The 13394-nt window shown below is 39.7% G+C and overlaps 1 protein-coding gene across 1 annotated transcript in view; it reads left to right on the forward strand.

Moving 5' to 3' along the window:
• The window catches only part of Slco4c1 (solute carrier organic anion transporter family member 4C1), a 44976-nt gene that overhangs the window by 15980 nt on the left and 15602 nt on the right, over positions 1-13394 (forward strand). The window contains exons 3-6 of the mRNA XM_038341011.1: positions 8262-8444; positions 9646-9742; positions 10246-10367; positions 13268-13386. Of these exons, the coding sequence (XP_038196939.1) occupies positions 8262-8444; positions 9646-9742; positions 10246-10367; positions 13268-13386 (521 nt within the window). The remainder of the gene's footprint in view (positions 1-8261; positions 8445-9645; positions 9743-10245; positions 10368-13267; positions 13387-13394) is intronic.

The following is a 13394-nucleotide window of genomic DNA, read 5'->3' on the forward strand; positions in this document are numbered from 1 at the left end:
TGGTGAGAGACTTTATTCATATTCTACAAATTGTATAAAAAAGAAATGACCAGTCAGTCTTGGCTTTCAATCCAATTTTCCTGAAAGGATTTAGCTCACCTCCACATTTTACTATGTAAAGCAACCAACATGCTAAATATTAACTGTGCTAGTCCTAATGTCAACAGGGAAATGAAATTTAGTTATTTTTTCCTAGGGAAACAGCCAATAATTTTTGAATAATAAACCATAGAACCAAGCACATAATGAAATATTAAGTTTGAGTAATGTGATACTGTAGATCATTTTTCAAAATAAACACACAGCAAGATTGGACTTGGACTGGTAATTGCTGAGGTTGATTTTTAATCCACAGAGATTTATCTTACTCCTGACCATTGTATTTGTTTTAATCTTTCTACAATAATGAGCAAAACATAGTTATTCTCATAAGAGATGCATTGCGGAAGAGGACAAAGACACAGTGCTTGATCAACCATGTTGTAGAGCTCAGAAAATGCTTTCTATAACTTCACGGTAGTAAATATTTTCCGCCTTAGGTCTATTCAGTCTGTTACAGTTACTTAGCACTGTTGTCTCGCGAAAGTGAACTTAGCAACGCGTTTAAAAAGCGAGCTGCTATATTTCAATCAACTCCTACTTATAAAAGCAGTCCAGGGGTTGGAATAGGGTTATAATTTGCATTCTCTGGCCTCTGTGACTGCTGATATTTGGACTTTGGCAGTACTCAATTCTTTCTGGAGAAAAGCTCTGTAGTGTTCCATCTGCTAAAGGCTAACCTGGCATTTGCTAGAAGGTGAGTTCCCTAGGCCCAAGAGCAGACTGGTTTTGTTTATTGTTCTATTTCCCATGAATTGGAATGGTTTATAATTGCATTTTTATCTCTCTGATCACATTCTGTCATTTTTACTTTTTTGCATTTCTATCAATTTTGAAAACATTGTTATACTGTTTGGTTCATAAAAAATATGAATTATTATGTTTTAGTTTTGTATCATTTCCATTATTTCTGTATTAGTCTTTCAGCAGTACAGGAGTCATACTGGCTTATCTTTCTCAGGGCTTAAGTATATATAGTTTTATAAATGTTTAATAAATAGAATGAACACAGAAGGCCCATGCTACAAAGTCTCATTGAAAAATGTATTCTTAGAGTAAACCTTGATTTTTCAAAAATAAATTCACAAAAGATCTACTGAATGCTCATTGTGCTAAATGCTCTTTGTTTGATCTTTATCTCTTTGTTTGATCTTTGATGTAAAATAATGTCACCCTTCCAAAGCAAAGTTCCGAAAAAGGTGCAAAAAGTGGGTCAAACATCTAAGTAGAAAAGTTGTAACACTCAGGAAGAAAACAAAAACAAATATGAGTATTTGACATAATGGAGATTCTTAACTTTTATAACATTGGGAGTCTAAGCTGGTTCGTGGGCCCAGAGTCCTTATCTTTGGGGAAGGCAGATCTTTTGGAAGGATGAGGCTTGTAAGATGTGTGTAGTCTCCCAAATCTATCTCAGAAAGTTCTGAAACCTTTTCTTTTGGAAGCTGCTAAGGAGGAAAAGAAGTATTCAGACTTTGTACATCCAGACTATATATCCTCTGGGGAATAAACACCTCAGCCACACCATCAAAGATATGAAAGTTTCAGGAATGATTCCTACAGCACTATGTCTCTTTGCCACATATTTGTCGGGTGCAAACTCAGGACGAAGTGCTGGAGTATAACTGTCAATCATTGCAAGCCTAGGGAGGCGGTGGTACTTGTTGCAGCTCCAGCTCCAGATTTGATGTTTTTTTCTGGAACTTTTTTGTGCCTTCTTAGACATCTGGTACAGTTAGTGATACTGCATGCTTGGTTTTATTTATTTACTTTTTAATTTTGTTATTTGCAAAGACAGAGCAGTTGGCTTTTCTGTGGAGCAACAGTCATACTGTCATCAGACCCCCACACTTTTTTTTTAAAAAAATATTTTATTCTTTTTATTTTTTATTATATATTATTTATTTATTTTGAGTGTAGGGCATTGCAAGCATGTGGAAGGCAGAGAACAGATTGCTGGAGTCCATTCTCCCCTACGACATGGATTCTTGGAACTGTACTCAGGTTGTCAGGCACCAGCCTACAAACATCATCTTATTTCAGTATTGCTTAAATCCTCCCAAATTTTGCTATAACATTCTGCTGTAGACATTTAGCCAGGTCTGCAGACACTTTTTTTTTTTTTTTAATTATAGCTACTAGAGGGTAAGATGCTTCTGTTGTCTCTAAAGTAGGATCAGAGACGCTCTCAACATCATGCAACGCATAGGTGATCCCTCCACAGCTAACAATTATTTGTCCTCTAATAACAATAGTTCCAAGGATGTGATCATTTCAATAGCCCATAAAATGCCTTGCTGGCCTTCAGTAATGATGGTACTAAGCTAATTGGATTTGATATACTGAAAACAACTAGTAATTCGTATGGATGCCAGAAGAAGTCATTTAAGCAGTTAAATTTCAAGGACTTGGCATCTGGACTCTGTCACTGTATCTGTTATTTATTTGCATTACACACTATGTTAGAAGCACACCACTTAGTATTGCTTGGCATCTGAAAAGACCCTCTGTATCTTTAAGCATCGATTAGACTTTGAATGTGGCTACTAGGCTTTAGTGGGAGGGGAAAATACCTCCAAGTTCCATACCAGAAAACGGCTGGGCTTGTTGTCGCAGAGGTGGGTGTAGGCAGCTCCTGGCATGTTTTCCTGGGGAACAAGTGAAAGTTTTGTCTGTCTTAGTAAAATACCAACCTTTTGTTTCTTTTTGCACTGGCCTGTATCTTGGGGTCTTGTAATTAAAACTGAAAGAATGTATGTGTACTGGTCACTTCAATAATTTGGGTTGGAAATTCAAGGCATTACTACCAGAGACTCTTTCAAAATAAAATAACATTTTTTTCAATGCTTAAAATTGAACCAAGGGCCTTGATGGTGCTCAGCAACCGTTTCACTATACAAGTGCCAGTTCTGATGATGACTTTTGGATAATAACATCCCTTGCACTAACCACTGAAGAGAATTGATTAGGAAAGATTATTCAAGGTATCTGGAGAGTTGGCTCAGGAAGTAAGAACAGTTCCCACACAAGCATAAAGGCCCAAGTTAAAATCCAATCACTTTTATAAAAAGCTAGATGTGGGGCCAGGTGGTGGTGGCTCATGCCTTTAATCCCAGCACTTGAGAGGCAGAGGCAGGCAGATCTCTGAGTTCGAGGCCAGCTTGGTCTACAAGAGCTAGTTCCAGAACAGGCTCCAAAATTACAGAGAAACCCTGTCTTGAAAAAACAAACAACAACAACAAACAAACAAAACAAAATAATGCTCTGACTCCCTAATGCTATGGGAGTCAGAGGCAGAAAAATTTCGAGAGCTTCAGGTTCAGTGGGAGTTTCTGTTTCAGGGTAATAAGGTGGAGAGAGGTGGGGCCTGTCACCTGATTTCCTCTTCTAGACTTTATATGCATCTCCACTGTCCATGCTTTCCAAATATGTACACACTACACACACACACACAAGTTCACATGCATGGTAATAATAAAAAGAAAAACATCCTTGTGTCATAAATTTAATGGGTTTACATTAAGACATGCAGAAAATAATTTAAAGTAATATATATATATATATATATATATATATTATATTGGTTTTTTTAAGACAGGGTTTCTCTGTGTTGCTTTGGATCCTGTTCCGGAACTAGCTCTTAAAGATCAGATTTGCCTGGAACTCACAAAGATCTGCCTGCCTCCTCTGCCTCTCGAGTGCTGGGATTAAAGGAGTGTGCCACCACCGCCCGGCCTGCATATAATCTTATGCCAAGAATTAAATGCATCTATAGACACATTTGAAACACAATTGAAATAATTAAATTATCTTGGACTGTTTACTTATAAGGCCATATTTTTAACTAGCGTGTTCGATGAGATGTTGAGTATTAGTGGAGCCAAAAAAAAACTAATTTGAATACATGAAGATAATATAGCATGAAACTTTACCATATTGCATTCTTAACTCACTGGTTACAGTCTAAGGATGGAGGCACAAAATACCCAACAACATTTATCCACTGTTATCTTCTGCAATGATTTAGTTCTTATGACTCATGATATGTAGTGTGCAGGTCTTCTCTGTAAAATCGCTAGATTTCAAACATGTGCACATTGAAGTTAATCAGTGCTGTAGTTTAGTGATACATTTATCCTAAAAACCTACTTTAAAAAGCCCTGACATCTATATACTTAAATTTTTATTTGTTAATTTGAGTATCATTTTCTTAAATTATATCTTTAGGTGTTTTGTGTTATTATGTCAGGCCACCATCTACTTTGGTCACACCTGCTTCCTCTGTCTTTTATTTATTTATTTGTTTCTTTGTTTTTATTTATTTATTTATTTATTTTGCCTGCTTTTGTGATCTACTGCCATGTGATTCCCATTGCAGCCACATGTCCTTTCTTGTTTGCCATGCTCTCCTTCATGACAGTCTTCATTGTGTCTCTTTTATTAGGGGTCTTAATTTTCTCTGCGCTAGTCCTGGCAGCACGAGAAGCTCCTCTTTCACCTTTCTCCTGATGCTGCCTTGTTTCTGTTTTGCTGTTCCTTGCATTCAGTATTTGCTCTAATTGTTTCATTTCATGATGAAATACATTCACATTTTTTTATCTGCTCCATGAATTGTGATGAAGACCCCAGTGTTATTCTTAATGAAACTGTTCATTGGAATTATTTTTTAAAACTTAATATCCTTCTGTAGGTACAGTGGCATCTCTTTTTGAAATTCCCTTCATGGACCCGGTTTGGGTCAAGTTCTTTGAGGAAATGCTGGCCATGCTGTGCAGGCAAAGGACCTCAGATTTTAGTTCGTACGAAGGCAGACTGCTGAGGCATCTGTGGGATTCTTTGTATAACCTCTTCCTACTCCATCATCTATATGTTAGAAGTGATGCTGTATAGGAATGCTCTGTGGGCACCCTGCACCTCTTCTGTTACAGGCAGAGCCTGTCCACTTGCATGTGGGAGGGTGATTCCTCAGCTTCAGGAAGAGGCATTGTTCCTGCACCATTTCTAGGACTTCCTTCCCCACCTGTTCCTAGTGAGAAGGGCATCTATCTCGAGCCAGGTACTTAGAGGGAATCACACACCGAAAATCAGAGATTGTTTTCGTTTATCCTATTTTATAAAACATGTTTGAGATATAAGTAACAGGGTAAGTGCAGAGGGATTACAGGAGAGGAAGGCAGGAATGAGCTATGCTCCCCAGGCCAGAAGATCCTATGGTGACTTGGGGATGGTCAGATGTAAACAAATACAATAGTGTTTTTCTTTCCTTAGAGCTCTGGTTAGGAGGTGGAAAGCTTAGACAGAAGAGGAAAATGCATTCACACACACACACACAGAGAGAGAGAGAGAGAGAGAGAGAGAGAGAGAGAGAGAGAGAGAGAGAGAGAGACTAATAAGAAGTCCAAGCGAACAAACAAAATCAATGAGTGAGAAGTGAGGCTGCTTTGGTTTAAAGTTAGTTACCTTGATATATATGCTCTATATGCTACATTAATTAAAGAGTCTAATTTCTTTGGATAACCGTCCTCCTGTCCTCTTCCATCATTTCCAGAATTTTTCTACACCAGTTCCTCACAGGAAACTAGGACTGTGAGAGTAGAATCCTAGTTCATGCCCAGTGACCAGCCTTTCCACGTCTGCCTGTAGGGTGAGCATAGGGGAAAGCAGGGCCTAGCATCCAGGTTGTTTGAACAAATGCCTGGAATCCTGGACCTGAGAAGGTGTAGGAGGATGGGGACTAGGAGTAGGGGTAGAGTTTCTCATGGTAAAGGTTGGGCTGAGCATATGTGTGTGGATCCACATGTGTCTTTATGCTGAGGACTTTGACAATATTAATAGGTGGACCTGGCCTCCGGTTGTTCCATTACAGAAGACTCGTCCTTATTTTACCACTGCTGGGTTTTCTGAATTCATAAATGATATAGAGGCTCCCTCTTGTGGTTATTGTTAACTTGCATGTTGTTTTCTGTTTTTAAATGATGCACAGCAAGGGAATGTAGTTAAACTACATGTGTTCAGTATATAATAACCATACTCACCATTTTCACCTTTTTAAGCATCTATCATTTATCTTTGCCTTATTTGGGGACCATGGGTTTTATTTCTTGGTCTTGTTGATAAAAACAAAGCAAAGAAACAAAAAAATTGAAAATGAACTCAAGGGCCACATATGAGAACATGAGAAATAAGCAACCTGGGAGGCAAGCTGCCAGGAGGAAGGAGACAGAAAAGAAAAAGACCAAGCCTTGGCGCTGGTAGAGGCCAGAAAACCAGGAAGATTCAGCTATGGAAATTTGAGCAGCTGTGTGGTAGGGTGGTCTTCAGGGAAAGCGAAAACTTGCAGATGCCAAGTCCAGTAGGCTTCGGGTTTTGGCCAGTATCTGAAGGATGGAATGTCAAACATTATGTTTCCGTCGGGGAAACTCAGAAAGAAGTGGGCAGGCTTAGTAGTGGCATCTCTAAGTGACTGCACAGACCGAAGGCTTTGAAATCATTATTTACAGCTCTTCTTAAGGGATGATTGCTCCTCCTATCTTCATGAGGATAACCTTTCCCCAATGATGTTCTGGCCAGGTGATGGATAGGCTGGTATGGATTAACCCTTACAAGAGGGGATGACAATGTGGTAATATTCGGATCAGCTGGGAATGTCATGTCTCCAACCAGAGTCAGAGATACATCTTAGGTCTCTTTCCTCCTCTCCATCTTCCTCTCCTTCTCTAACTCCATCTCCCTTTCTCTCTCTCTCAACCAAAAATAAAATCATGTAACAAAATTGATTAAAGATAATTGAAGGAAAATAAAACTATACGCTGAGTGTGGTGCACACCTTTAATCCCAATACTCACTACGAAGAGACAGGCAAATCCCTGAGTTCAGGCTAGCCTGGTCGGCATATGGAGTTCCAGGTCAGCCAGGATTATACAGAGAAACCCTGCTACAAAAAAGGGAAGAAAATGAGCACAAACAAAGCAGTATAAAAATAAACATGGGTTACAGAAGAAAATGGCTTTCCATTAATGAGCCTTAAAAATTTTCCCCTATTTATATGGTGTATGAAATCTTCCATTTTAATATTAAAATAAGTTTTACCTGGATACCATTAAAAGAAGAAAATGTGTGAATCACATCATCTTTCATTCATTCAATTGTGTTATTTCTTTACTGTATCCATGCTATTGGGAAACACAACTACTCATCTTTAGCTGTTTCTGCAAAAGTAACATTTATATGTGTTAACTTGTAAACCCATTAGCTTTTTACAAGGGTCTTTCATGGTGGAAAGTCCTGCATCCAGTTCTTTTGCTCTAGGCTCTTGAATTTATAAGCCTCTCTTCATTTACTTTGGAATATGTATATCTTTTCTTATTCTAACTGATTATGCATTTACTTGATTGCTTCTTTATGACTTTTCTATCTGTAACTTGCGGTCTCACCTTTTCTCTTTTGAGAATTTCAAAAACACTTTAGTTATTTTCTGTCAATGATTGTTTTGCCTGCCTGTATGTCTGTGTACCAGATGTATGCCAGGTGCCTGTGGTGGTTAAAAGAAGGTTAAAAGAAGCTGTGAGCTATCATATGGCTGCTGCACGTTGGAACTGGGTCCTCTGTATGAGTAGCAAGTGCTGGTTTACTACCAAACCAATCCTCTATCCCTCACCAAAGTCTTAGGGTTTTAAGTTTGTCTTATTTATGCACACGTGACAAGAGTATTTTTTTTTTCTCTTGGTAAGTCCTCCAGTCTTTATTCCCCTTTACCTGTTCTATTTCTGGTAGCTTGTTCTTTTATTTCTACTTTGTGCTTTCTTTCATGTCTCCATGGGCTCATTAGCATATATTCCGAGCTCTTGACTGAAGAGGTAACTGCAGTTTTTACTTTTAATGTTTGGCCTTCTATCTGCGTTAATATACTTAAATTGGTTACCAGCAAACTTCCTAGATTCAAATCATAAGTAGTATTTCTTTATATTCTACATTTTGGCACGAGAGTAATTCGTATATGTTCTCAAGTATATATACTTTTTGTTGGTTTGTTTTCGCATATACCTTTATCTGTTTTAAATGCAATGAAAATGAAGAAATATCTTAGGTAAATGTAATTTGTAAGTTGATAATTTAAGTTGTTGGCTAAACTTTAAATTTACAATTCTTCCCCTCCACTAAAGATACTTGTTTAACAACAAGGAATAGCACGAGGTGTGCATCTTCAGACTCTTTGCTTTCTAACTACTTGTATGTCTTCATCCTGGGACAACTATTGCTTGGGACTGGAGGAACTCCGCTCTACACCCTGGGAACAGCCTTTATTGATGACTCTGTGCCGACACACAAATCTTCTCTTTATATAGGTGAGTGAGCTCTTACTATTTTTCCTTATTGTTCGTTCACTATGTAGGGAGTGTTGGAAGAGTGTTTGCCTAGTAAGAATTCTATCCCTATCTCTAAGAGAGAAATAACAAACAAAATGAAGTTCATTGTAATGCCATGGGCATTTCATTTAGGTAAATGTGATCATACTTCGTACTTCTTCTAATTGTTTACTGTCCTAACAAGTCGGTTACTAGGATGAACAATGGTTCTATTGTCATCTATCCAGACCATGTTGAAACTATGAATATAGGTGAAAGCAGGTCAGCAGCTTCTGTCTTGATTGTGTAAACTCCAGGGGATTTTACTCAGGAGAGAGAGAGAGAGAGAGAGAGAGAGAGAGAGAGAGAGAGAGAGAGAGAGAGAGAGAGAGAGAGAGAGAGAGAGAGAGAGAGGAAACTTAGTAGCAAATAAAAAAGTTTAGAAGGTGTCAATACAGTACATTTCATTTTGTAAATGCTTTGTTATATATGGCCACAATATGAATATCTAGTAGCCAGAAGTAAGCTGTTTATCTCTACACATTGTGAAAGTGAGAGATCTCACCAGGAATCGTGACTAAAGGTGAATGGCTTGCTTTTAGGAAATAGACCTATCACCAGAACTTTAATCCTAGAACTAGGGAGGCAGAGTCAGGTGATTTCTGTGATTTTGAGGCCAGCCTGGTCTACAGAGTGAGTTCCAGGACAGCTGAGGGTTACACAGGGAAACCTTTTCTCAAAAAACAAAACAAAATAAACAAACAAAAGAGGAATAGGCTTATCGACATATCTAGGTGTTAGACTCTGCTACACAGTAAAATAAAGAAAGCTTTCCAAGCAGGTACAGAGTGTGGAGACTTCTAACTTCACCTTGTTTCCTTCCACAGAACTGTAAATAATAATTAGAGCTAAAAGGAAAACAGTCTATGCACAATCTCCACAACACAGATTTGTAATTACTGGGTGCAACTCCTATTATTATAATCCAGTGATTTTTATAGTGAGTCAATATTTTTAAATTCCTCGACATAACTGCTAACTAAATGATACCTTTCACATGCTATTTTTTTAGATCTCTGTAATTTTGATGTGGGTCTAAATCATTAGGAATTTTCTTTAGTAACATATTTTTCTCCAGTTGTTAGAATGTTGAGCAAAGCTGTTTATATGACCATTCCTAATGCCTTTAATCTTTTCCTAGGAATCGGATACTCTATGTCAATCCTAGGCCCCGCCATTGGCTATGTGTTGGGTGGACAGCTGTTGACAATGTACATTGATGTGTCCCTGGGACAAAGGCAAGGCAATATCTATTTTTCTTTGAATTTTTCCTTCTGAATGTTATGAAGGATTTCAGGGCAGTGTACACTATTTTTATATGACACTGTGTCTGCATCGCTTTCTACATGTCTTAGCCTAATAATGCATTTATTCATAAATAAAGATGTCTAAGGGATCTGGGGATTTTGAAAAATATACTTTATAGACCCTTTGGGTCAAGAATAATAATCCAGTTAAAATTAGTTTCTCCTTCACCAGAGCAGTAAATGCTCTTAACCATGAAGTCATCTCTTTAGGCTCCATGTTTGCCATCTTTGTGATTCTTTCCCTAGCTTTGTTCTTAAACCTCATTTATACCTGTATGTCTCTTATTCATTATCTAACTCATTGTGCTGGCTTCAAAACAGCTTTAAAAACAGTAAAAGCCTACCCTTTGCACCTGAATTATAAGACATCTGATTGTTATGACCAAGTTTTCATTATGACTGAATGAATTTTGGCTTTTTTTCTGTCCTTACAGTCCTGATGTCACTGAGGATGATCCCCGGTGGTTGGGTGCCTGGTGGATTGGGTTTCTTTTAGCTTGGCTCTTTGCTTGGTCTTTGATAATTCCCTTCTCCTGTTTCCCAAAGTATTTACCAGGTAAATCCATCTCATTTTTATAAAGAAAGATTTATTGTAATTTTAGGTTAGTTGTTTTCAAGATGATTAATAAGAACTGTAGGATGACCTTGCTTGCTTTTAGAGCTTCATGGTCTGTCAATACATACATTTGAAATATAACATCTTAGATAGAATATATTCACAGAGACAATATTTATGAATTATTTTATTACAATTTATGTTTAGTGAGTACTAAGAACTTTTCACTAAAATTTTCCTTGTATTTTATCTTAATTCTTGTCTATGTACATGCAACATACAATAGTCAATTAATATCTCATGTTCAGTTAGTCATTGGTGTCAAGGATCAATCTGTGTTAAATCATTCAAGCTAATTATTGATAGTTATACAAGTACTTATTTTTTCACTTGTCCTCAAACTCAGTCTGCCATGTATTAATTTATAAAACATATTTCAATACTAGATAGTCTTTGAAAAACAACTTAGTAGAAATGAACGTTCCTTCTTTTATGGCTTCTTGCTTCTGAAACATGTTTCTCAAACTTGAAGACATTTGTTTTTCTGCCATTTGCAACAAAACTCTTGGAGGTGTATGGATGTGTGTGGAGATGTGTGGACATGGGTGGACATGTGTGGAAGTGTGTGGACATATATGGAAATGTGTGGAGGTGTGTGAAGGTGTGTGGAAATGTGTGGACATGTGTGGAGGTGTGTGGAGGTGAGGGGAGGTGTGTGGAGATATCTGGAGTTATGTGGAGGTGAATTGAAGTGGCTAGAGGTGTGTAGAGATGTGGGGAAGAGTACAGAGGTGTGGGAAAGTGTGTGGAGGTGTGTGGAAGAGTGTGGAGGTGTAAGAAAGAGTGTGAAGGTGTGGGAAAGTGTGTGGAGGTGTGGGAAAGTGTGTGGAAGTGTGGGGAAGAGTATGGATGTGTGGGGAAGAATGTGGAGGTGTGGAAAAGTGTGTGGAGGTGTGGGAAAGTGTGTGTAGGTGTGGGAAAGTGTGTGGAGGTGTAAGAAAGTGTGGAGGTGTGGGGAAGTGTCTGGAGGTGTGGGGAAGTGTCTGGAGGTGTGGGAGAGTTTGTGGAGGTGTGGGGAAGAGTGTGGAGGTGTGGAAAAGTGTCTGGAGGTGTGGGAGAGTTTGTGGAGGTGTGGGGAAGTGTCTGGAGGTGTGGGAAAGTGTCTGGAGGTGTGGGAGAGTTTGTGGAGGTGTGGGGAAGTGTCTGGAGGTGTGGGAGAGTTTGTGGAGGTGTGGGGAAGTGTCTGGAGGTGTGGGAAAGTGTCTGGAGGTGTGGGAAAGTGTCTGGAGGTGTGGGGAAATGTCTGGAGGTGTGGGAGAGTTTGTGGAGGTGTAGGGAAGAGTGTGGAGGTGTGGGGAAGTGTGTGGAGGTGTGGGAGAGTTTGTGGAGGTGTGGGAGAGTTTGTGGAGGTGTGGGGAAGTGTGTGGAGGTGTGGGAAAGTGTCTGGAGGTGTGGGGAAGTGTCTGGAGGTGTGGGAAAGTGTCTGGAGGTGTGGGAGAGTTTGTGGAGGTGTGGGGAAGTGTCTGGAGGTGTGGGAGAGTTTGTGGAGGTGTGGGGAAGTGTCTGGAGGTGTGGGAAAGTGTCTGGAGGTGTGGGAAAGTGTCTGGAGGTGTGGGGAAATGTCTGGAGGTGTGGGAGAGTTTGTGGAGGTGTAGGGAAGAGTGTGGCGGTGTGGGGAAGTGTCTGGAGGTGTGGGAGAGTTTGTGGAGGTGTGGGGAAGTGTGCGGAGGTGTGGGAAAGTGTCTGGAGGTGTGGGGAAGTGTCTGGAGGTGTGGGAGAGTTTGTGGAGGTGTAGGGAAGAGTGTGGCGGTGTGGGGAAGTGTGTGGAGGTGTGGGAGAGTTTGTGGAGGTGTGGGAGAGTTTGTGGAGGTGTGGGGAAGTGTCTGGAGGTGTGGGAAAGTGTCTGGAGGTGTGGGGAAGTGTCTGGAGGTGTGGGAGAGTTTGTGGAGGTGTGGGGAAGAGTGTGGAGGTGTGGGGAAGTGTCTGGAGGTGTGGGAGAGTTTGTGGAGGTGTAGGGAAGTGTGTGGAGGTGTGGGGAAGTGTGGAGGTGAGTGGAGGTGTGAAGTGTGAGAAGTGTGTGTGGAGGTGTGGAAGTGTGGGGGGTTGGGTGGTGGGTGGAGGTGAGTGTGGGGTGGTGAGTGGATGAGGATGGGGGTCAGGGGAGGTGTGGGGAGAGGGCTAAAAGAACACTCAATACCCTGGAAGCAGGTGAACACATTGGTATATTTACCACCATGGGCCATTCCATTCTAATGCCACATGATGCTTTCTCAGCTTTTCACAGAACTATGGTTTAAAGCAAAGGTTCACAATAAACGTCAGCAAATATTTTTTCACCTCATGGCATGTGCCTATCTCTTCCTTTAGTGAACAAAAGAAAACAGGCACACATGTATTCTAATCTATAAAGACTGCCCAAAACAACAATTCAAATGAACAAAGACTGTTATCAGACTCAAATGAAGAATAATATACATTGGGAGCAAAACCCTGTGATTAAATTGAAATTTGTTGACTAAACATTAATATTTACACCGATTGGAACTCCATTTGTAGGTTGATATGTTTGGTTTTGGAAGTTTTAAACCAGGTCTCACGTTCCAGCCCAGGCTGACAGTGTGACCACAGACTTAGGTCAGTCCTTTTGGCATAACCTCCTGAGTGCTGAGAAAATAGACCTGAGCCAACACACCTGGCTGACCTCCATGGGTGTTAATGAATATTGGCCTTTAGCACAGCCCAGTGACGGACATAGATATTGAAACAACTTCAGAAAACTGACCTCTAGTGCAATCTATGTACTCAAAGAGTGCATATCAACTAAAGAACAAGTAAAGTTTAACATGATTAGTGAAACAGTAAACAGCAAAACAAGCATGTTTGCTCCCCCTCCCATCCAGGAACAGCAAAAATTCAAGCTGGCAAAACTTCCCAGACTCATCAGAATAGTAGTACTTCCTTCCAACACGCAGATGAAAATTTTGGAAAAAGTATTAAAGATTTTCCAACTGCTATAAAGGTAAAAGA

This window comes from Arvicola amphibius, chromosome 8 (genome assembly GCF_903992535.2).
Source record: "Arvicola amphibius chromosome 8, mArvAmp1.2, whole genome shotgun sequence".
Taxonomy (NCBI): Eukaryota; Metazoa; Chordata; class Mammalia; order Rodentia; family Cricetidae; genus Arvicola; species Arvicola amphibius.